Source organism: Phascolarctos cinereus, unplaced genomic scaffold (genome assembly GCF_003287225.1).
Source record: "Phascolarctos cinereus isolate Bilbo 61053 unplaced genomic scaffold, phaCin_HiC Scaffold_4;HRSCAF=312, whole genome shotgun sequence".
Classification (NCBI taxonomy): domain Eukaryota; kingdom Metazoa; phylum Chordata; class Mammalia; order Diprotodontia; family Phascolarctidae; genus Phascolarctos; species Phascolarctos cinereus.
In genome coordinates, this window is record NW_027555847.1 from 224,825,452 (window position 1) to 224,850,655 (window position 25,204).

Consider the following 25,204-nt stretch of genomic DNA (forward strand, 5'->3'; position numbering starts at 1 on the left):
CGCCTCGGGTCGCGCAAGCGCACCACGTAACACCCCTGAGCCGAAGAGGCCCCGCCCCACTTCCCTCCTCACGCGGATGGGTCTCACGAGATTTTCCTCTTCCGGCGGAAGCTATTCATAGGCCGTGGGCTCTTCCGCTTGGTGTGTGGGGTGGGAGGTGGAGCGTGGTAAGTGCGGCGGGATGTTCACGGCGGGCACAGAGAGTCTACTCCTCCAAGCCAGGTGCGGGGAGAGGGTTGCGCCCCTGGGGGGGGCGGGAGCCTTGGGCCCCCGGGGCCGAGACCCCTGTGCGTCGTTTAGGCCGGAAGGGATCGTCGCGTGTCTGCTGCGCCTGCCTCCGAAATGGGGGTGGTGTAGACTACGCCCCAAATCGCTCCAGTCGTCAGATTGCTCTTTAAAACAAGGGAACAAAATCTGATCGCTTGAATCTTAAACTATCTACTTAGAAACACATAAAATCAGTGTAGAGTCGGTCACAATCTAGATCAAGCATAGAACTAAGTGGATGAAAAGGAGACCGAGCATGTGGTGCAGTCATCAGCCTGTCAGGGCTTGGGCTTTGCCCTCCTTTTTACGGAGGAACAAGCTGACGCCCAGGCAGGGCCTTGCCATGAGTCAGAAAGGCAGTGGACGTCGGAGATAGCATTTGAACCCCGAGGCTCTTTTCGTCACAGCTGGCGGTCTTGCCAGTATACCAGGCTTTCTTCCTGCATCTACAGCTGCTTGCCAGACAATTGTAATTAGAAGTTACTTAATAATTTCACACTCAAATTACGTAAAACCAACCTCAATCACTTCATTTCTGGTGTGAATTTTTAGTTGTTTCCATTTTACTGAAAAGTATAAAGGAGTCCTCAAAAGGTATTAGAAAATAGTTTGTCTTTTCAGTTAAAGTATTGTGTAAAATAAGGTTTTTTTTCTCCCACCTATAACGTCAGTGTCGGAGCACATGACATAGAAATATACCCTCCACTAATGCAGGTATGTGATTTATCAGTAACTTATGGTCTTTGTTGCTTGGGACTCAGAGGTTCAGTGACTTGTTCGTGGTCACACACCTAGTATCTTTTAGAGGTAGACCTTGAACACAGCTCTTCCTGATTTCAAGGGCAGTTCTTCATAGCATTGATACAGTCCTTTAAGGTTTACAAAGCACTTTACAAAATTACCTCATTTTATTCTCACAATAGCCCTGAAAGGTAGATGCTATTATTATTAATCTCATTTTAGAAATGAAAAAACTCAGGCTGAGAGAAGTTAAGTGACTTGCTTAGGATTACATTGGGGTGTCCAAGCCCAGATGTGAACTCAGTCCAGCTATCTGTCCACTTAGCTACCTCTGGTAAGTGGCGGCAGGATGTTCACTAAATCTCAGCTGTCATGGAAAAAGTCATTAAGGAAACCAAAATTAATACATTTTTAAATTGAGACTGCTCTGACTTTTCCACCATATCTCCCACATCCATTTACTTTCCCAGGTTGCCCCTACTCCCTTTCCAGCTTTTTCTTCATGTGTTGTCTTTCTGTTAGACTCTAAATTACTCAAGAGTAGAAACTGTCTTTATTCAAAGTTGTCAGCACAGTGCCTGGCACATAATAGGTATTTAAGAAATGTTTATTGGCATACTGTGTGCCAAACACTGCCAAACAAGTGCTAGGGATACATTTTTTTTTTGAAGAGAGAGTCTCAGCTCTTGAGTTTACACTTTAATTTGGGGGAGACAACATATGTAAAAAGTTCAATTTCAGGTCTAAAGCTGTCCTGAGGGTGCAGTAGCAGGGCAGGTAGCAAAGCCCAGGGATCTTTAGGATGTACCATCAGGTTATATGACAGTGCCCAAGGGACTGGAGTCCATAGCAGTAGCACAGATGTTAAGACTGGCACTAAGGCCTAGTAGTCCTTCTATCTCAGTGGAAGGCTTGTAGTTAGTCTTGGGTAGACTCATCCAAAAGGTTTGAACAACCGTATTCTTCTACCATGGGGTCTTGGCAGCCTGGGTTTGAGGAGGGGTGAAGATAAAAAGGAAGGGAAGAGCCTCTGCTACTGATTCTCCCATCCAGTGGAGTCTGGACTGCCTTGGGGGATAAACGTAACAAAACAATCATTGCTTAATATTTTTCGGTGTGAAATCTCAGAAAATTTGAAAATCCAGATACATTTCATTCAGGGATTTGTTTATATCCACAGCTTATTTCCTCATCTAAGAACTGAAGTAGGCAAATGAGATATTGGCATAGGTGATCCAGCACTTGCCATTGTATGGTGGAGTTGTGGTAAAAAGAGGCCTGGATGTGAAGTCAGAAGACCTGGGTCATAATCATAGCTCTTTTAGGACATACTAGTTGTTTGATCTTGGGCAAATCAGTTTCTTTCTCCTCACTGATAAGATTGAAATAGATGATCTCTAAAGTTTCATTCATCATGATATCCTATTTTTTAAATTTGGTCAGGTAATAGAAAAATGTTGACCTGAAGAGCTATAATGTGTCAATTTTCTAATAAAACACAGAGTAAAATACATTTGCAATGAAATCATTGTTTTCATGATAAAACATGTAAACTATTGTTGTACACACAGTAGGAGGTCAAATAAATACATCACTGACTTGAACCACCTTTTTTACATGGCCCATTTATATAACTCCACACTATGTATTTTGGCAGGAGAACCACTATTTCACATTTATTAAGGGCTGCCTACAGTTAATTCCTCATTAATTCAGACCACACTAATTCAGATAATACTTGGAAATCTTGCCACTTCCTCATGTTATTCCAGTGCCTCAGTATATCTGTCTTTTGTTGATGTGATTATTCCTGCCAGTGACACACACATTGCAACCAAATCCTTCCTGCTTGTCTGTCCTATGGAACTCTTATCTCTATTCTTCCATAAATTCACCACAGGAGGCCTGTAACTAAGCTACAGTGACGCATGTATGCTCCCAATCTGCATTTTCAATGCCAGGAACAGTTCTGGGTATAGAGAAAACCACTTGACCTCTACCTGACTGGTTTGTCTGTTGGAGTGCAGAGAGCCCAGACACCATTGGGAAGTTCTCACAAGTTATCCTTACTGAATGCTTGGGGGTCTCACCCATTATTTTTGATTCCACTAACTTCCATCACTAAGCCTAATTTCAGCCAGACTGCTTTTCTTGTTTTCCCAGCAGTTTTTATCAAATAGGGAGTTTTTCCTTAGGTAATTTATATTTTCTGTTTTATCAAACAACTGGGTTACTGAGTTCTATTGTTTCTGACTCTCCTTTGTCTAGTCTGTTCCATTGATCTTTCTTCAATACCAGATGGTTATGATGACTGTTGCTTTATAATGTAGTTTGAGGTCTGGAAATGCTATTCCCCTTTTCATCATTTCTCTTGATATTCTAGATCTTTTGGGTTTTTTCCAAATGAATTTTGTTATTATTTTATCAAGCTCTATAAAATTTCCTCTTGGTTATTTGATTGGGATAGCATTAAAAGTGTAAATTAATTTTGGTAGTGTTGTCATTTTCATTATATTAGCATGCCATAGCCACGAATACTGAATATCCTTCCAGCTATTTAGGTTGTTCTTTAATTCTTTTTTTTTTTTTGTGAGGCAGTCAGGGTTAAGTGACTTGTCCAGAGTCACACAGCTGGTGTTACATGTCTCAGGTTGGATTTGAACTCAGGTCCTCCCGACTCCAAGGCCAGAGCTCTATCTGCGGCACCACCTAGCTTCATAATTTGAATCTATATAAGTCTTTTGCATGCTTTGTGATGTTGATCCCCAGTTATTGTATGCATTTTGTATTTATTTGGAATGGAATTTTCCTTTCTATTGTATTGTCTTGTGTTTTGTCACATACACACACATATACACATACATACATATTTGTGTGTGTATGTAAATATAATATGTATGTATAAAAAGGTTGAGTTTTGAGGATTTGTTTTGTCGCCTGAAACTTCGCTGAAGCTATTAGTATTTTTGTTGATTTCCTGGGGTTTTATCTCCTTTATACCTGTCTTTATTTCTTTAATTCCTTTTTCTTGTCTTATTGTTATTGCTATACTCCCAGTGCTATATCAAATAATAATGAGGAGAGTGGGTATCCTTACTTCACTCCTGTATTTACTGGAAAAGGTTCTAGTGTGTCCCTGTTGCATATATTTTAAAAAAGGTCCCTCTATCCCTGTACTTTTAGGGTTTTTAGCATAAAAGAATATTGAACTTTGTCAGAGGCTTTTTCTGCATCTATTGAGATGATCATGTGGCTTGGGATGTTTTAGGTTATGATTAGTTATGTTGATTGTTTTCCTAGTGTTGAACCATCCTTACACCCTTGGTATAAATGGGGGAGGGGAGGAGAGGGGAACTCCAAGGGATTTGACTATATAACTGTGAAATGTCCCTTCCAGCTACAAATCCTGCACTACCAAATTGTGGCTAATTAGAAATTCCTTGTTTTTCTGACTGTTTTTGAAGCTTCTCCTTTTTCTAGCTCATCAGTATCATTCTACTTTTAAGTAAAATAATGTTACAAAAACTCAATTCACATTGATTTTACCTTAAATTTAATGACTAAATCCAGAAATTGAAGGCAAATTTAAAGAATCTTTACATCCTTGAAAAGAATCTTTTGCACTTGAGAAAAGGGCACCTGATCTTAGAATTTGTTTTACTTTTAAGTGTCACCCTAAAAATGTATGGAGGAAGAAGTTTTTCATTTTTCAGAATTCATTATCATATCTGAATTAACATAAACTTATAAATTAGTGTGGTCTGAATTAATGAGGACTTAACTGTAGGCAGCCCTTAATAAATATTAAATAGTGGTTCTCTTGCCAAAATATATAGTATGGAATTTGATAAATGGGTCATGTAGAAAAGGTTGGTTCAAGTCTATCAGTTAAGTATGTATTTGACCGCCTATTGTGTTTTAACAATAGTTTCCATGTTTTATTGTGAAAACAGTGATTTCATTGTAAATACATTTGACTTTATGTTTTATTAGAAAGTTGATGTATTATAGCTATTCAGGTCAACGTTTTTGCATTACTTTATTGAATTTTTAATGTGTTACCATCTTCTTTCATTCTAGGGAGATTCAGGATGAGGAATTAAAGAAATTCTGTTCACGTATAACGGGACTGCTTCAAAAGGAAGAGTTGGGAAATGAGACCATTGACTGTCTGCAAAGACTTTTCCTCATTGTCTCAGCCACAAAATATTCTAGGAAGTGAGTAAAAATAACCAATATTCTCCCTACCTCACTGAATAATGTATAAAGCATTTATTCATTTCACTGCTGTCAGTTTTCAGAAATTATACCACCCTTAAATCTTTTTTCTTTCTTTTTCCTCTGAGTCCTCTGGTGCAACGCAGAACAAGTCATTTCTTATAGTATTTGAAGATGCGTGTTATATCTCCCCTTAGTATTCTCTTTTTCATTCTAAATCCCTCCCAGTTATTTAAAATATCCCTTTCATGACATGTTTTCCAGAACCTTTGTCATCTGTAAGGTAGGTGCTATACCCCATTTCACCGTTGAGGAACATTTGGGTTTCAAGGCATTGAGTTAGTTAGGCCTTTTTGTCTTCAGTGATCTGTTTTCCCAAACTAATGCAGTGTAGTGAGTCATCAAGAATCCTGAGTACGTGAAATTCGTATAAAGCTAACGTCCAAGGGATCGTCACCAGTCTTAGTTTGTGATGTAGGTTAGTATCTGAGTCCTCTGCAATACAGAGTACAAGCATTAGTTTCAACTTGACATGGTTATGTTTTTACAGACTTGAGAAGAAATTTGTGGAGCTGTTGCTGTCAGCATTGTATTTTCCAAAATCCCCTGAACAGGTTCAGGTTCTCTGTGCTGCCATTGTGAGGGAAATATCACCTTCCGAGAACTTGACCTTGCTTTATGACCACATCCAAAATACAAAGCTGTTAAGCCTGGTGTCATCAGTCCTGTTGGCTCAGGTAACTTGAACTAGTGTTGTTACTACTTTTCTTTCTGCGTCTAGTCCCTCAGCCTAGTCATATTTTGTTCCAGTTTATTTTAGAGCACAAGATGAGAAGTTAGATTCTCTTCCCTGCCTGTTCCATTAGTCATGAAACTTCTTAGCCCTCCCACTCCTATGAAATCAGTATTTCTCTTTGCTGGATTGAGGTTAATAAAGTAACATTGTCTGTGTAGCTTTTGGTGGATCCATGAAGGAAGAAATGAAACATATAAATGGTGGTGTGCTAACTATGACCCTACAGTGAATCTTAGAAATAGATAACTCCCCTGAATTAGCAAGGCCAGTTCTGTAAATTTTTCTAAACCACAAATTGCTTAACATTAGCAGTAATCAATAGTGGGAATTTTTTATTTAAAAGGTGCTCATTATATGGTGAATCATACAAGAACGGCAATAACTTATGTTTTTGGTGAGTCCATTTAAAAACAGTTTTTGTGTGTAATGAGTATTTATTGAAATGTAGGTATTTAAATAAACTGTTACTGTAACTTAAAGTTAATTCTTCACTGATCTTATGCATAATAACCTAAGCTATTTAATTATGATACTATAATCTTATATCCTGTGCTCTCTTAATACTTCTAAGGAAATTTTTAAACTTTGATTTTATTGAGTAATTTAAAATACTTTAAAAGGTGAATCTCCTCTCTCAGTCTTTCCCTCTAGCACCTTTTCCTATAGAAGATCAATGGTTAAGTTCAGTGAGCCATACAGATGATTCGGCCTTCTGGAATAGTGGTCTACCTCCCCTACTGTTCATTACTACTTACACTACGTAGAAAGAGCTAGAAATGTTAGTGGTTTTAGGAGAGGGAAAGAGATTATTTTTTCTGTCCTTTAGGCTGTTAGGGCTTTTTGGGATGTTGTTCCAAGACCTACTTAGAAGCAGAAAACTGTTTTTACAGCAGATGGCGCCAGAGGTTAATACTGGCTAAGAAAGATTGAAATTAACTCATCAGGGAAATAGGAGCTGTAGCTCCACTTGGGACTCACTTTCCATAATAAATTCTCTTTTGAGCTATGTGGACTAGTCGGTCTTCTATACATGCTTCTACTTAAGCAAATTGACCCTGACAAGTCAGATTATATAGTGAGAATGGTACATATGACTTGTTTTTGATAACCCATATCTAGGTTTGAGCTGTGGTTAGCTACAAATGTGTGTATCCTACAGCATCTGGTAGAGTACCTCACTGGTTGTTCTGTTATTTGGTTTTTCAGATTTCAAAGCCATTTTATTTATGTTTTAAAAAGTAGTGCATCCCAATAATTAAAATAAACAAAAAGCCCCTCAAAACTCTGACACTCTGCTTAACTTTGTTTTTTAACTTTCCAGTACCTCAGTAGAACTTTGCTCTTAGTCTTTGTTCATTTAAATTTATTATGCTTTCATCTAGGTTCTTTTTTTATAGCTCATCAAACTCTTCATATTACCAAGACTAAAATTAGGCAGGCAGTTTATCTTCATTCAGTATTAGTAATTCTTTTCAAAAACTTTATCCAGCCTATTTAGAACTGTTTATATTTGATAGCTAAAAGAAATAAAAAAGAAGGTGGTGCTCATGAAGTGTATTGTACATGTTGGTCATTACTCTTCATTTTTTCCTTCTGTTTAGTTTCTCTCAAAAGCATTGGGCTTTTATATTTCTGTGTCCTTCAGTATAGCCTTATCAAATCTTTGAATTTCCGACATTTTTGCAGATCAAAAGCTTTTATGAACAGGGCACAGAAGGTGACATAGGTCTCCAAAGTGGCTGCTCTGGAATGTCACTTCACAGATTTTTGTTGGCTTTTTGCTTTAGAGAAAGATTACTGAAGTGTTGGTATAGGGGAAAGTTATTTGATCCTTCTGGTGTTAACTTTTGAAGCATTTGGCATCTTCATGAAGCTGAAGGTCACACTTTATCTAGCCATTCCATATGATTCCAACTCTGGCCCTCGTTTTCACCTGCATCTAAAAATGGATAGTATCTTAAATCCTATCTTAAAGTTATTTGGCCCCAAATAGTAGCATTTACAATACTTTATTCTAGGCTAGTCTTTGGAATTACTCCATTAAACCATTGATTTTCTTCCGTTAGCTTTTTCCTTGTTGCCTAACAAAGACAGACTCCTATTTCATGCCATTGGGACACCAGAGTTACCACAGGTGACTACTTTTCATCTAGAATTACAGTTGCCTTCAAATGCAAAGTAGCACCAAATGGCTAATGTATTTCTTTTCAAACTGCAGCTTTTTCTTTGGGGTAGCTTTCTTATAAAAAGTGAGATTGACTCATTAATAGAGTGGGTTGGGACCTTCCTGCTTGCCCTGTGCAGCTGGGACTATTGTAATTATTCTGCAGGAAGTGATCCTTGTGGCCTTCTGTTTTTCATGTGTGTTAATTGCTTGTCCTTTTCTCCCAATGGCTCTTTTTCTTATGATGTTGCAGGCAGCAGAGAAGATCTTTTTTTTTTAGTTTTATTAATTTATTTTGATTTATCAACAATCACTTCCATATGCTTTTGAGTTTAAAATTTTTCTCCCCCTTCCTCCCCAAGACAGCGCATAATCTCATATAGGCTATATATTTACATTCCCATTAAACATATTTTCACATTAGTGAAGTTGTAAGTGAAAATTAAAACCAAGAGGAGGAACCATCAGAAAGAGGAAACAACTCAACAGAAGAGAAAAAAAAATGATAGCGATTCAACTTCCATAGTTCTTTCTTTGGATGTGGATAGCATTTTCCATCATGAGACCCTTGGAAATATCTTAGATCCTTGTATTGCTGAGAAGGGTTCAGTTTAACAATATTAGTCATCGCATAATGTGGCTATTATTGTGTACAATGTTCTCTTGGTTCTGCTCACTTCACTCAGCATCAGACCATACAAGTCTTTCCAGGTTTTTCTGAAGTCTGCCTGCTCATTATTTCTTATAGCACACTAGTATTCCATTACATTCATATACCACAACTTGCTCAGCCATTCCCCAATTGATGGGCATCCTTTCAATTTCCAGTTCTTCAGCAGAGAAGATCTTAAGGGACATATATGTTTATCATAATGATATAGGCAGTTTTGTTGTTTGAAGCCATGAGGACAGGGAAATACATCTTCTTTTAATCTGTGTTTGATTTGAAGGGTGATAAAAGGGATGAGGTCAGAGATGTGGGACTGCGAGTTACAAAAGTCTTTGAAGGTCGACAGCCTGAGGGACAGAGCTTAAGATACCTCCTGCCTGTCTTGTCAAAGGTCATTACCCTCTCACCAAAAGTCCTCAAGGAAGGTAAAAATGGATTCTCTGTGTAGTGACACTTTTCCTTCAGTAATTTTTTTGGTGCTGGTTATTGTAGAGTAAAAGGAAAGCTGTTGTACGTTTGAACCCTTTTAACAAAAAGTCTGAGTTATCAAATACATATACAGAGCACCAAAGAATGTAAATTGTGGTGAATGTATTAAAAAGCTATATTAACAGTCTTTTACAGCTTGTGCCATTTTTTTAAGGGAAGGATGTGAAAATTCAGAAACGGTTGATTATAATTTGATTGAAATAGTTGTTTTCCTTCTGAGAACAGTTTTAACAGGTTCCAGTTTATCTCATAAATCTCTGTTTAGGATGAAATTATTATGTAACTGATAGATTTCCTCTGTTTTTCCTCCCTCTGCCCCCCACCCTGGTAGACCAGATAAATCTCCTCAACAAAAGGCTAATTGACTGGCTTCGTTATGCAAGTATCCAGCAAGGAGTTGCACAGACATCTGGAGGTTTCTTCTCTAATCCCTGGGCAAGACAGGTAGGTCATGGTGCTCTCATGTCTGATCATTGAATAACCGTGGGAACCTCTCTCTTGTGTCCCTTTATGAGTCCCTGAGCCCAGGATGCTTAGGATAGCTTAGTGTTACTAAGTTAAAATTTTTAGTTTTTTAAATTGATAGAGATTATATTGCTCTGTCATCTTGTCTTACCAGTGTTCAAGAGTTGATGTATCTACTATCATTGAGCCTCAGTAACTTAGAGAAATAAAATACTAATTACAACTCTGGATATATATTTTTTTTAATTTAAAGTTTTAAGTTCCAGATTTTATCCCTCCCTCCTCCCTGAGAGGGTAAGCAATCAGATATAGGTTATACGTGTGCAATTATGTAAAATATTTCCATATTAGTCATTTTGTACAAGGAGACTTGAATAAAAGGGAAAAAAATGAAAGAAAGAAAATGATAAATAGCATGCTTCAGTCTGCATTCAATCAGTTATCAGTTCTTTCTGTGGAGGTGGATAGTATGCTTCATCATTAGTCCTTTGGGATTGTCTTGGATCATTGTATTGTCATTCACAGTTCTTCATTGAACAATATTGCTTTTATTGTGTACAACATTCTCCTGGTTCTGTTCACTTCACTATGTATCAGTTCATGTAAGTCTTTCCAGGTTTTTCTGGCATCATCTTGCTTGTCATTTCTTCAGTGTTATTTGATTACAATCATATACCACAGCTTGTTTAGTTATCCCCCAATTGATGGGTATCCCTTTGATTTCCACCACAATAAGAGCTGCTATATTTTTCTACAAATAAGTTGTTTTCCCTTTTTTTGGATATCTTTGGAATATAGACCTAGCAGCGATATTGCTGGATCAAAGTGGATGCACAGTTTTATAGCCCTATGGGCATAGTCCCAAATTGCTCTCCAGAATGGTTGGATCAGTTCACAACCCCACCAACAGAGCATTTGTGTCCCAGTTTGACCATATTCCCTCCAGCATCCAACATTTTCCTTTGTTGTCATGTTAGCCAATCTGATAGGTGTGAGGTGGTACCTCAGAGTTGCTTTATTTTACATTTCTCTAATCAATAATAATTTAGAGCATTTTTTCATAGAGCTATAGATAGCTTGCTTCTTCATCTGAAAACTGCCTGTTCGTATCCTTTGACCATTTACTAATTAGGGAATGACTTGTATTTTTATAAATTTGACTCAGTTCTCTACATATTTGAGAAATGAGGCCTTTATCAGACATACTTGTTACACGAATTTTTTCCTAGCTTTCTGCTTTCCTTATAATTTTGGTTGCATGTGGTTACAAAATTGAATGTGTTTATGCAAAATCTTTTTAATTTTATATAGTCAAAATTATCTGTTTTACATTTTGTAATGTTCTCTGTATTGTCTTTGGTACTAAATTCTTCCCTTATCCATAAATCTGACAGATAAACTGTCCCATGCTCTCTTAATTTGCTTATAGTATCACCCATTTTTCTTCTGCTTCTCTAATTCACTGTTTAGAATCCTTTTTAAGTTCTTTCAGGAATTCTTTTTGGGCCTGAGACCAAATTACATTTTTCTTGAGGCTTTACATGTAGCCATTTTGACACTATTGTCCTCTTCTAAGTTTATGCCTTGATCCTCCCTATCACCATAGTAACTTTCTGTAGTCAGGCTCATTTTTTTTTGCGTTGTTTTTTGCTTATCTTTGCCTCTTTTGTGTGACTTGGTGTTTTTAATGTGAGAGTTCAGTTCTGGTTCCCACACTGTCCCAAGCTTCTTGTTCTGTGGCCCCAGGTTTTACTGCTGGCTTTCACTGGACTTCAGGATTTAGGCTTCGCTTCTAACTTTTACTTGTAGGGTGGGACCTCCCTGTTGACCTCCCCTGGGTGTGGGGTTTAGCTGCTGGCCTGTTCCAGGGGTGGGACCGTGCTGTTGGGTTGCTATGGTAACAGAGTCTTTCTAGTGGCTGGTAAGCTGTTTCCCTGTTCATAGACCAATTCTGATATGGTTTTCTATTTGTTTGGAGGGGAATTTGGAGGGCTTCAGAGGGTTCCTACATCACTCTGCCATCTTGGCACTTGAAGTCCAGGACTGTATTTTAAATCTCTGCTAACAGCATGATTTTTTTATTTTTTTGGCTCTGGACCTAAAGGCCAAGTTATTATAATTATTCTAGTTGGAGGGCAGTTTGTAAATACTGTTTTTCTTATCTGTATCTAGAAGATGAATGACCAATACACAGGGAATGAGTTTTCATTAACAATAGGAATGAAGAATAAGACAGAAACAAAACTTATTCCTTGCACAACTGAAGATTCTGTTACTCCCACTCTTGCTTTCATGTTGCTCTAGGATTATGCCTTTTTAGATATTTTTATATCTGTTAGCATGTAATCTGTTAAATGCTACTTGAGTTTTTCTTAGTTAAATTCTTTGTTCCTTATATTGACTAGCTAACTATCCATGAACGCCACCTGGGAGATTTTATAACTTCCTCTCTCTTTTCCTTGTATCCTACAGCCTGGCCCCATCACTGAGGTAGATGGCGCAGTTGCCACAGACTTCTTCACTGTACTTTCAGTAGGCCAGCACTACACGGAGGATCAGTGGTTGAACATGCAGGCCTTCTCTATGTTGCGTAAATGGCTGCTATATAGTGGGAATGATGGAACAGACAGTCCAGATTCAGGTACTGGCTTTGGGAGTCCCTAAAGATAAGGATGACGTCTTCATCAGAAGCCTAGCGTAGATATCAGACTGTGAAGGGAATAAAATTTGCATTATTGATGATCTCGGATATGGTTAACATTTGGTAGCTTCTTCCGAAAGATTAGTAAAATAGTAAGTATTTGAGGACTGGAAGGTATCAGCAATTTGCAAGCGTAGCTTATATGAAGTGTTCTTAATCAGGTTTATGAGTGACGCTGGTTGAAGACATGTTGTACTCTTTGGTGTGTAGCATGTGATTTGATGTGATTAGATCCAGTGGTCCAAGCTTGAGAGAAAACTGGAACCCTACTGTATGGTGGGGCCAAGGTTTTAGGAAGAATGTCAGAAATGTATTATAGTTAGAAGAAGAGACACAAAAAAGGGGGCTTCTTTTTCTTTGGTGATTGTTACAGTCACTGAATTCTTTTGGAAACTTCATAGATCTTATCATTTTTCTTTTTGCCTCCTTAGTTTCCATGTGTTGTCTCTTTAAATTGGTAGTTTGTATTTCGCTGGCTGAGGATATGAGGGGAGTCGATTACTAATACTGTGGCATCTGTGTTCTTTTTTTTCCCAGCAGATGATAAATCAGAGCTAGAGGGTTCTATTATGTCTATGGTCTCTGCTGCCTCTACCTCTAGTCGCCTACTTCCCCCAAAGGAGCGCCTGCGAGAGAATGCCTTTGAGTACTGCCAGAGACTCATTGAGCAGAGTAATCGGAGTGAGCTGTGTTTTCATGTTTTCAGACAGGTCTTCCCTACTGGAACATAAAAGTTTATGGCCCCTTTGGAACTTGTAGTTTTGTCCAAGAGGAGCTTCCCAGGGCTCATACTTTTGGACTGGATTTTAAATCTGATGATTCTCTACAAGTCAAGTATTAGGGGAAGCGAATTATTTTAGTTACGGATATGTCATTAATGCTGGTCAAAGGATATCTTAAATCATCTCATAGCTATAGTGATTCTGTTACATGTGGGGCCCATAAAGAACACTGTACTGAAAATAAACATAACCAGTGTTCTTAAGATGCTAGCATTTCAGAAGCCTCTAAGAAAGAAAAATATAAACATCTTCAGAGAGATACATTCTTTATGTTTAGATGTACATGTATGTTTCTTTTTAATAAGTAGCCAGGGATAGGGGAGGAACTCTACTTATTGATGACAGTGCACTGCATAAGTTTAGTTTTGTTTTTTAAAGAAAATAAGTTAAAAATCCCAAGGGGCAAAGAGAGTCCTCATAATTGTGGTTAATGTGTTTTGTTTCCTATCTTCCCTTGAGTCCTGCTCCTGATTCACCTATGTGAATGAAGTGTGACATGAGTTGTCATTGTCCCCAGACTCCATAATATCCTTTCTTTACCATATGCCTTTCAACTTTCAGCTTCTATAAGAGACTGTATATTTGGAAGGTTTAAAAATTTTAGAATGAATTCTTATATTTTAATCATTTAGCATACTGAGAGCTAAGATTCTCCATTCATTGAACAATTAATGTTCTCGTTTTCCATGAATGATTTAGAGGAAGTAAATGAGTTTAAATTTGTTCCTTTCAATCAGGAGCCCTGAAGAAATCAGACTGTGAGTTGCAAAAAGCTGTAAGTATCTTGAAAGGTGGGTAGGGTCAGGGAGGGGAGACTAAAGTGCTCATTCTGCTCTGATGAGGGTCCTCTGTTCTTCTGTAGTGTCTGGTTGAAGCTGTGATTATATTGGATCTACTGTGTAGGCAAGATTCCTCCTTCATCTACCGGACTCTCTCTTGTCTAAAGATCTTACATGGGCGGCTTTGTGGAGACCCGACTTACGTTCGAGCACTGTTGCCAGTTGCCCAGTTCTTCCTGAATCACAGTGAGATATTTTGCTCTTCTTTTTAACCTAATTTTGTATGGTCTTTGCTCAGGATGGCTAACCCGTGGCTTTTCGGAGCTTCATGTGTGTCCTTTGAAGTAGGCATGAATAAAAATCGGCCATTATGAATTACACTGGTGGTATGATAAAAATGCATCCTTTGAACAGCCTAAAATAATAGTTTGAAACAATCAACAAGTAATAAAGAAAATGTTTTTTTATACCAATGGCATTTTAGAAATCTCTATTGAAAACTCCTTTATGATGGTGCATTCTGACTCCTTTCCTTGATCACATTGGTCAGTCTTAGTGTAGGTTTAGATTGTTGAGCCCTGTCGCACCTGCCTTGGCCCCATTTCTTTAAAAACTTGGAGTCTTTATCTACTTGATTACTTTAGTTGTTTCACTTATTGAGGATGACAATGAAATGATCTCATGGAGGCCTTAGTTTCCCAAAATGTGGTGGGAACAAACCTTGGCTTGTGTTCTTATCTTACCCATGGGACTGAGTCACTCTATACTTTGGTATTAGGGCACTTATTAAGCATTTCTTAAATGTCGGGTGATGGGAATACGAAGGAAAAAATTGAAATAGTCCTTGTACCCAAGAGTTTATAATCTATTTGGGCCGAGAATAAGTACCTATATAGGTAAATACAATTTAGGTACAGGGTGATTTTGAGAAAAGAGGGTACTAGCAGTAGCTGGTGGGATGGTATGTGGGGAGGGGCAGGCCAAGAAAAGCCTCATGTAGTAGGATGAACGTGAAATGAGTCTTGAAGGAGACTAGGAATTCCAAGAGGTGGAAATGAGGGTGCATTTGGTCCACTGCATTTCAGGCATGGGAAATAGCTACTACAAAATTGTAGAGACAGGACATGGGATAGTAAGAAGGCCAGATTGACTGGACCATGGCATCTCTGTGTCTTTGAAGCTTCGTTCTATCTAAGGCATGTTCTGTTTATAGAGTTAGAGCTAGAAGGGACCATAGAGATCATCCATTCTAATTTCCTCATTTTGCAGATGAGGAAACTGAGCCCTAGAGAAAACTACCACCAAAATGAACATCCTACTGACTCCTGGGTCAGAGGCCCCTTTATTATGAAGAACAGGGAACATTTAACACATTCAGCTCTCACCTGCTGCATGTAGCAGATACATAGATAGTTACATCTCCTATTTAAGCACAGCTGGATTTGAAAATGCCTATGTTGCCAGAGTGAAGAATGATTTCCAGAATTTTCAGATACTTCAGTTCCCTTTTTAAAAAACAAAAACATACCCTTCTTGCCTGTTTATTGCTTAAAAAGAAAAGTCTTCCTTGCATGTTATATTGGCTCTTCTTAATTTCAGAAATAATACAGTAGGCTTTTTTCTGTATGTACTGCTCTGCTATCATACCAGCCAGTCTTCTGAAAGCTAAGGCAATCAAGATGTAACTGTTCTTTAAGTTTGGTTCATCACGATGATCCCTAAACAGTACATCTAGAATGGTAAATAAGATGTTAGAGCTGGAAAGAATCTTAGAACACTACCTAGTCCAATGCACTCCAGTACAGATGCACAGCTACCTTACAGATGCAGAAACTGAGGCCCAGAAAAGTACAATGAGTTATCAAAGGGTAACAGTGAATAAGCAGCCCTAAGAAGGTGATCTGCCCAAAATCATTGGCTCCAAACTCACTGCTTGGTCTGCTGTGTTCTCCCAGGTGAAGCAGCAGCAGTCGATTCAGAAGCAGTGTATCGGCATTTGTTCACCAATATCCCTGCAGAGTTATTCTACGACTCAGTGCTGGCCTTTGAGTTCATCCAGTTCTGCAGGGAAAACATCCACTTTTTCAATGGGAATCTCAGCATCTTCAAATCAAACTTCCCAAACCTCTTCAAGGTATGCTGATGTGTTCTGATCCCCCCTTTTGTTGAACCAGGGCCTGCAAAGAACAGGAACCTTTTGGGATAAAACCAAGTGTGTAAGTTGCACTATTATTCTTCATTAACTTTTATAGGTGACATGTTCAATGTTTATGGTTTTGAAGTAGGTAAGTATTCTGAATGTATGTTTATAAACATGACTGACCAGGTCCCCAGACTCCATAAATAAAGTAAAAGAGATGATTCATTTTGCAGAATGATTCACAGTATAATTTGAGTAGAAAACTTCCTTAGTGTGTTTCAGATATAAATTGTGTACATGACTCTTTGGTATTTATTGCACAGAGAGAAGTAAACCTGTATAACTTTTTTTTTTTAATCCAAACAGCTTATGTGTATTTTCACTGAGATTTTTTCACCGAGACAGTTTTATTGAGGATGGAGGTCCATTTTTTAGATATGGTTGAAGTGGTTAAGTGACTTACCTAAAGTCATCCAGTCAGTTGTATGCCAAGCTACCAGCATATTTATAAATCCTGATGATTTAGTTTTCAGGATGAGACTAGAACTGTGAATGTCCGTCGTATGCTAAAAATCCCAACCAGTCTTGTTCTTTTCTACTAGTTCCTGGCATGGAACAGTGTGTCTTTGATCTCAGAATTTGTGGATATCCTTCCTGTTTTCATTGATGCCAGTACAGCCATTGAGATGCTCCATGTCCTCCTTGACTTGCCATGCTTGACTGCTGCCCTAGATCTGTATCTTAGGTGAGTCCAGATCTCTGCTTTCTTGTTTCTAGGAAGATCCCATCAGGTGTTTTTACTTTAGCTACATAATAATAATACTAAGAAAAATGGTCTTTTGGGCAACCAGAAGACTTTTGGGTTGGACTTACCCTCCTTTGCTAGTGTCGCCCCAGAAAGTCCTTATAAAAGTTGGGCTTTGGATTTCTTTGAATGGAATTGGACCTTTTCTTCCTGCTTTATTTCTGTTAGGTTTTCATGGATTATTATTGCTGAAACAAGTGCGATTCTTGCTGCCTTAAGGAGTAGCATCTTAGCCACTTAAGCAGAACAGAAGGTTAGAATCACCTCCTGAGGAAGGAGCAAATATGAGGTATAGGAAATGTTACAGTTTGGCTGGCTAAAGGCAGGTTTGCTGTTCAGTAACCCCTGTATGCAAACTTCTTATAAAATTGATAGTGCTATATCACCTCTTAATTCAACAAGCTGTGATATTTATTAAGCATATTCTATGTGTTAGGCATTATATTAAGGATACAGACAAAAATGAAGCAGCAGTCCCTGCTCTCAAAGAGCCATGGGTGGTGGGAAGGGGGCAGGGGAGTGCGGCTGAGGATGAACCCAGATAAGCAAGTGTAAAACATATACAAAGCAATTAATTGCAGAATAACCTGTGGGGTGGGGAAGGAGAGAACACTAGCAATTTTGGGGCATCAGGAAAGGCCCTGAGTAATATATGGCACTCGAATAGAGTTTTGAAGGGAGTGGGGGAATTCTAAGTGGCAGAGATGAGGAAGGACATTCATGGAGGCAAGCAATAAATGTTTTATGTAGATAGAACAGCCAATAGGCCAGTTTAGTTGGAATGCAAATAGGAGGTGCACCAGGGAGAGTGATGTGAAATCCCAAAAAAGTAGACTGAAGCCTGATCGTGAAAGGCTTTCTTGAATGCCAAATTGAGGATTTTGCATTTTATCACAGAGGTAGTAGAGATTCTTGAGCAAGAGAGTGACATGGTGGGACCATGGAGGATGAATCGGTGTAGTAAGAGGCTGGATGCAGGGATACCGATTAGGAGGCTATTCTTTTAGTTTCAGGGAACATGTGATTGAGGCCTGATCCATGGTGGCAGTCTGTGGTGGCAGAGAGAGAAGTGACAGACTCGAGGTGTTATGGAAGTTGACTTGACAAGACGTGGCAACTGATTGCATATATCAAGACTGAAGAGTTGAGAATCACTCCAAGGTTAAGAACCTGGGTAACTAGAAGGATCTATTACCTTTGACAGAAAAGGGCTGAGTTTACAGGGGAAAACTATGAATTCTGTTTTTGATGTATTAATCTTAGGTAGCTAGATGGCACAGTGTACTTGGGGTCTCAGACACTTATTAGCTGTGTGACCTTGGATGAGTCACTTAACCTCTCAGCCTGTTTTCTCTTCTGTAAAATGAGGATAATAACCTACTTTGTAGGATTGATGTGAGAATCAAATGAGATAACATGTAATGTTCTTTGCAAACCTTTAAATCCTTTATAAATGCTAGCTATTAGATGATGCTTATGATTGTAGGACATCAAAGTTGAGATATTCACAGCAAGTACTTGGTGATATGGAACTAGCGCTCAGAAGAGAAATAAGGCGTAGATATATAGATTTGAGAATCATCTGGGTAGAGATGATAAGTGAACCCAAAGATGTTGACAAAATCAAAAGAAAGACAAGAAAATATCCTGTGACAGAGGCCCTGGGTACATACGCTCTTGCAAAGAGAGTGGGACACAGGTAATAGTTCAGCAGAGGAACTAACTAAAAGGTTGATGAGGTCAGAGGCTGTAAGAACCAATAAAAAGCTATTGGGTTCTACCAAGCAGCATCATACAATGGAATGAGCCCTGGCTCTAGAGTCAGACGTCCTGGTTTCAAATCTCACCTCTTGATACTTCCTTTGTGATTTTGGGGCAAGTCATTTAACCTTCCTGGTCCTCGGTTTCCTCATCTATAAAATGAAAAGATTGTGCTAGTTCTAGGTCTAATCCTTTCATCACTGGTAGCTTTGAAGAGACTTGTTTTCACCGAGTGATGAGGTCGAAACCAGATTGCAAGGAGTTGAAAAGTGGGTGAGATTTGAGGAAGTAGAGGTCAGTGGAGGCAGCTGGTGGCTCAGTGGACAGAATGCTGGGCCTGGAGTCAGGAAGACTAGAGTATGAATTCAGCCTCAGCACTACGCAACTGTAAAATGGGGATCATAACAGCAGCTACGCAGTGGGCTTGTTGTGATAACATTAGTAATGCACTTAGCACAGTGCCTGGCATATAGCAGGAACTGTATAAATGTGTTATTCTCTTCCTCAAAGATGAGAACAAATGCAGAGGTAATGTTAAAACGTATGAGGTATAGAAGTGGGGGAGGATCTCATGATGAATCACTTCCATTTTCTTAGTAAAGGTGCTGTAGGAGGCTTCAGGAGAAAAGATTTGGAATAGACACATCAGGGTAATAATAAAAGGATTACCCTGTAGCAGTGAGGGCTCAGTTGAAATTGTATAAAATAACTTTGTAGAGTATCCGGTCAGCACTGCTGTGTGAGTTCTCCAGGGGCTCAGCAGCTTTTGAGTAGGAATGTAAGGTGCATAGTGGGGGGTTATCTAGGGTTGGGGCATGGAAAGGGATGAGCAGTAATCATAGAACTACAAGAAGGCAAGGGATCTGAGGGTAGAAGACAGATAAAGTCAATCTGGTTTTAACTATTGCATCAAAATTATAAAGAGAGGAATATAAAGCTGGAGCAGGTAATGAGTAAGGAGTTGCAGTGAGAATAAATAATATGATCCTGTGACCATAGAGAGTGAAGTCTCCAAGGGAGATCCTTTCAAAATAGTTGTAGTAATGACCTCCTCAAATTCTGGCAAATAAAGAAGAGCTCATGATGTCAGGCTTTATCCTCTTCTCTGGGATTTGGGTGTTGTGGTGATTAGGTCATCATCTCCTACAACTGAGAAGCCTCTCTGGGATCCTACCGTAAAGCCCACCAGCTGCTTGGATGGTTTCCGAGATCCTCACTACAAGGCTCTCTTTCAGTACCTGCTGCGCACGAAAGCCAGGGGAATTATCAAGGGGTAAGACTGGCTATCTGGTTCACTTGCAGTGGTATGAAAGTTCTTAGGAATAGAAATGGTAGTAGGGCCTTTCTTACCTGCAGTCTCATAAAGGCTGGGATACATGAGGTTTAGGAAAATCTATGCAGTAGAAAATTTTATCAGGCCTGCCAGACTAATATCTAAGGAGAGATATATTTATTTGTGGGGTGTCAAGAGGGGAGGAACTTCCTAGCAAAAGTTGACTGCAACGTCTGGGTCTGTATATCCTCTCTTGTCTTTATGGCTAAACTCTGTTTTCTGTGCTAATAAGAAGAAAAAAATCAAGATGGTCTAAAAATATTTTGAACTATTAATACAAATTTTCTCTACGAACCCCCTAAACCTCCTATATATATAAGCAGCAGAATTCACTTGACTTCTTTTTTTTCTTTGAGGTTACCTGGATAATCCACAAATTATACCCTTTTAATTCTTGTGAATGTACAGTTTTAAAAAAGATACAAGTGCAAGTCTGTGGGGACCACTGGTTTGGAATGGAGCTAGGTTTTAGTTTTGACTCACCTATTATTGCAGATCTGATATTGATTATTGCTCGTAGGTTGACTCCACTCCATCAGCTACTGAAGCCCCATGGCCAGTTGTTCACGAGTTGTGCAGTGTGCGGAGACTGTCCCCATTTTAATACAGCTTTTCTTTACAGTGGTGACTGAGGTAAGCCTCTTTTCGCAGATGCTGTTTTTCTCTTCAGTTCTATGGCAGTCATATTAACTCCCCTTCTTAGAAACTTTCAGTGCTTTTTATTACCTGAGGAGACTGGATTTCTCATCCTGGCATTCAGGACTCTTCACTATGTAGTTTTTAGTCTACCTGCTCCTCTATGTTATAGTCTAATCAAATTGGATTATTTGGTTTCCCACCCATACTCTGCAGTTTCCTAACATAGTGTTTTGCTCATCTTCATTCACCTGAAATTTCTTTTTGGCTATAAAGACCAGTTATTTCTTGAGTCTCATCTGAAGTGCCTCTTCATTCATGAAGCCTTCCCTAATGACCTCAATTGGAAGTGATCTCTCTAATAGCTACAGCACTTGAGGCCTCTCTTGAGCATTTGCATTCTGGTTAGTATTATAATTACTTGTATGCTTGTCTTATTCTCTAGTTTATCATCTTGTAATCTTTTGGGGGGCAGAAACTACCTTTCTTTTCTTTGCACTTGGCCTCCCAGTTTCCCTGTACACATTGTAGAGGAATCAAAGGATGAAGCAGACATTATTTTCAAAACGGGTTGGCTTTTATAGGTTACTAAAGGACCAGGGCTGTGTCAACGCGTACATTCTGTACCATGCTTAGTGGATTGCAGGCGTTCATTGTGGCAATATTTAATTTCAGTTTGCAGATGGGACACTGATAAACCAGCTGGTAGTGCTCCTGTTGGAAAGAAGTGATTTGGTCTTTGATGTTCCACAGTTTAAAGCTGCTGTCCCCAGGTAGGTCTCTCCTGCTGTTCCTTTTGTCTCCTCACCTTAAATTTCCTGACTCCTTATTACCTTTCCCAGGATTCTGTCCTTGACTTTTTTCCACTTGCAGAGCTTATTCCTTCCAGGGATTTCAGCTATCCCTCTTCATAGTAATTGCTAGGTGTTTCAGTGTAGTTCTGATTTCACATTGCTTCCTACTCCACTGGGATTGTTATCTCAAACCCCTCACATATCTGTTCCCAACTTCCCTATTCCTATTAATGGTACTTTGATTATTCCCATTTCGTAGGCAGGCAAGTTTCTAGCATTACACCACCAGTTCCTTCAGCCTCCACCTTCGTAGCCTATTTTTTCCTGAATAAGCGTTTCTTGGGTTTGTCTCCCCTTCAGTCACCATTCCAGCAACCCACAACTAAAGGACTTTTTCCTTCACACCCAGGCAATAGCCTAACTAATTTCTCCTCCTGTACTCCATACTAGTTCTGGAACTAAACTTTAATGAAGAATATTTTCATTGTTATTTTCTCCTTGCAAGAAACCACACTAATTTCTTATTGCCTTAAAGAGCAAGTCTAAATTTTTTCATACTGGCATTTTGGACCTTATCTAATTTAATATCTTTTTATTTTCTGGCAAAAACCTGTTCCTATCAGCTGGTCTCACTGTCCTTTTCATATATACCATGATAATCCTTGTCTCTGTGCCTTTTTCTTCATACTGAGTCTGGTATCAGGACATCTCAGTAGAAAGGCAGATCTTTTAATTTTTCATAAAGCACAGCTCATTCATGTACTTAACAGTAGTTTGATCTAGAAAGCCAAGCTGGATGCCACCTCATATCACATAAGAAACTTCCATCACTGGAATCTAAGTAAATGTTACTCTTGTTTCTATGGAAACAATTTATTGCCTTCATTTCAGCTGTAGATTGTTGCCTAAGAGAAAGAGTTGTCAGTTTTGTTTTGTGCTAGGCAATAGGGTTAAGTGACTTGCCCAGGGTCACACAGCTAGTAAGTGTTATGTGTCTGTGGTCAAATTTGAACTCAGGTCCTCCTGACTCCAGGGCCAGTGCGCTATCCACTGTGCCACCTAGTTGCCTCTATGGGTTGTTAGTTCTTTATGTTTACTATGTAGCTGGGTTAGAATTTTAAAATTCTGTTAGAAAGACCCAGCCTGTTAACAGGCTGTTGGAGAATAAATGTGCAAAATGCCCCAGAGGTCCTAAGGATTTAGTTTGTAAGCATGTTTTAATTTTGAATCACAGCCTTCCCAGAGTTTGAGTAGCCCACTTCGTTCTTATCTTCTCCCTCGCAAAGCTACAAATCTAGACAGTTCCTTTGTTCATTCTTTGTGTTTCCACATATTTCCTGTATTAAGCTGGGAGGGGGGTGGCGGGGGAATATCCATAACCATAGCATGTGAGCATTGCGTTTTCTGCTTTCATTTTTTTAAAAATTTGTTATATAAACCAGGCATATTTGCTTTAGTCATGGAGTGAGGCAGTACAGAAGGTAGTAGGGAAAAAAAACCACATGTAGGTGGTTATATAATACTACATCTTATTACATTGAATTATATCCGATCATAACATTATATTATCATGGAAAGTTACATATTGGTCCATGGCAAATATTCCTTGCCTATAGCCTGCTATTTTATGGAGCATAATGTTAACCTGAATAAATGTCTATTGATTGTGTAACCACTTATTCCCTGGCAGAGTAATGAGTTCCCAGCTTCTGGTCCTGTGTAAACTACATCCTTCTCTTGTAGTTGAACTGTCTAAGGAACTACTAGAGTTCACAGGAACCATCAGCAATATCGACAGCAAGGAGAACATATTCACCAGTGTGGTAAGGAACATGCTTAGCTGCTGCTTATCTTTGCTTTACCTTACCACTTTTTTTGCCAGATAGCATTCTGTGGTGTTTTGAGAGAATATAGGCCATCAGAGTGGGTTATCTTAGAATCAAGGTTACTCATAATGGCTTTCTGTGTTTGGTTAAAGGTCTGGGCAGTTGGAGAATACCTGTCTGTGCTCTATGACAAGCGGTGCACTGTGGAGCTGATCAACAAGTTCTTTGAAGCCCTAGAGGCCTTGCTATTTGAAATTACCCAGTTTCGCCCCTCTGCTACACTTCCCAAGTGCTGTCCACGAGTAATCACAGTTCTTATGACCACGCTGACCAAACTAGTCTCCCGGAGTCAAGATTTGATTCCTAGGTACATCACTAGGAAGTGGGAAAAAGAAATGTTAAGTTTTTGTGGGAAATGGTTCGTATGGTTATTTCACTGCTAAAATGAACTGTTCCTTTACTAAAATTATGTCTTTGATATCTGCTTTGTGCCTCGATGACCTCCAGAGTGTCATGAATAACTGTTTGTCCCAGTTTCTCTGAGCAAAATCTGCTTTTGCAAGTGAGGCGCATCTCCTTAGATTGGACCCTAGAACAGAGGCTATTGGAAATAGGGAGAGCAAGAGTCTAACCCAGACTCCCCCAGTAATTCACTGTATGACCTTAGACACAATCTTTCTTGGCCTGAATTTCCCTCTCTAAAATGAGACGACTTCTAAAGCCCCTTTCAGCTGTTATAATTTTGTGATCTCTTATTTTTTTTCAGAGTTTTCTTGTTTCTGTCCAAGGTGAGATCCTTTGCTGAGAGTCCTGCTATGACCACTGTGTATAGTGAGGAAGACACAGAGACTATCCTGACTAGAGCCACCGAGTTGATGAACTTATTGAAAATGCCAAGTGTGGCTCAGTTTGTCCTGACACCATCTATAGAGCTGTCTAACCCACGTTATCACCTTGACACGAATACCTCCTTGCCTCTGGCCCTGAGAATGGTCAGCCAGCTAGTTGAGAAAGAGGCTGGCCTCTGCCAGGGTGAGGTGCCAATGTGACTCGGTGCACACTGGGGGACTCAGATTTAGACCCTAGACTTGTATCTAGCTAAGCTCCTTTTGGCAAGAGGTAAATCCAACGGAAAGACGTGACAAAAACATGACTGTAAGGAGATACATATTATGGTTATCTTCTCTTGAACCGTAAGTGTTTTATTTATATGCCCTTTCCTATTACGACTACACTGTGAGTAGTGCTTTTTTAAACAGATTCCAGATCTATGGTCTCAGTTTTGGACTTGATGATTGATTAAAATGGTGCTACGCCCTCTCTCGGGTTGGAGATGGCTTTTCCTAGAATCAAGGACTGTGGACTACTTACATATCTAGGGAAACGCATAGCATATTCCTTTGGCAAGACAACAGTTGTCTGTTCATGTTTGTTCCCTGAGTAAAATCAGATTTCTTTGCAGTTATTTTCTAAGTGTATTAAAGTAGGTATTTTATTATATCCATTTTTTCCCACTTAAATCTTTAAATATAATACTCTTCCAACAAATTTGCACCATTTAGTATTGTTACTTGTCAGATAAATACATAAAAAGATGTACAATATTAACAAGAATGAAGAAATAAGTTTCTTGCTGGTGGTGACATCCAAGAATACAATTTAACATCCCCCCCATTTACATTAACAGAACGTTTGATTTTAATAAACAAAGATGATATAGCTCCTTTTGGAGAGACTGAGATTCAACAATTCAATGAAGCATCTGAATAAAGGAAAAGAGCTTTCTGCATTCACTCTAATTGTGCATTGGTATGACTGTCAAGCAGAAGGAGCGCCA

General features: G+C 39.0%; 1 protein-coding gene across 1 annotated transcript; it reads left to right on the plus strand.

The window, feature by feature from the left end:
- Positions 1–115: 115 nt before the first annotated feature.
- Positions 116–25,160, plus strand: AP5Z1 (adaptor related protein complex 5 subunit zeta 1). The gene is given in 18 exon segments (XM_021008422.2): positions 116–222; positions 5,089–5,226; positions 5,777–5,963; positions 9,137–9,281; positions 9,677–9,789; positions 12,283–12,451; positions 13,052–13,192; positions 14,031–14,068; positions 14,156–14,318; positions 16,028–16,206; positions 16,815–16,957; positions 19,911–20,051; positions 20,632–20,659; positions 20,661–20,744; positions 21,423–21,520; positions 23,232–23,364; positions 23,520–23,734; positions 24,134–25,160. Coding segments are annotated over 18 exon segments (2,439 nt in total). The 5' UTR covers positions 116–181; the 3' UTR covers positions 24,417–25,160.
- The last annotated feature ends 44 nt before the right edge of the window (positions 25,161–25,204 follow it).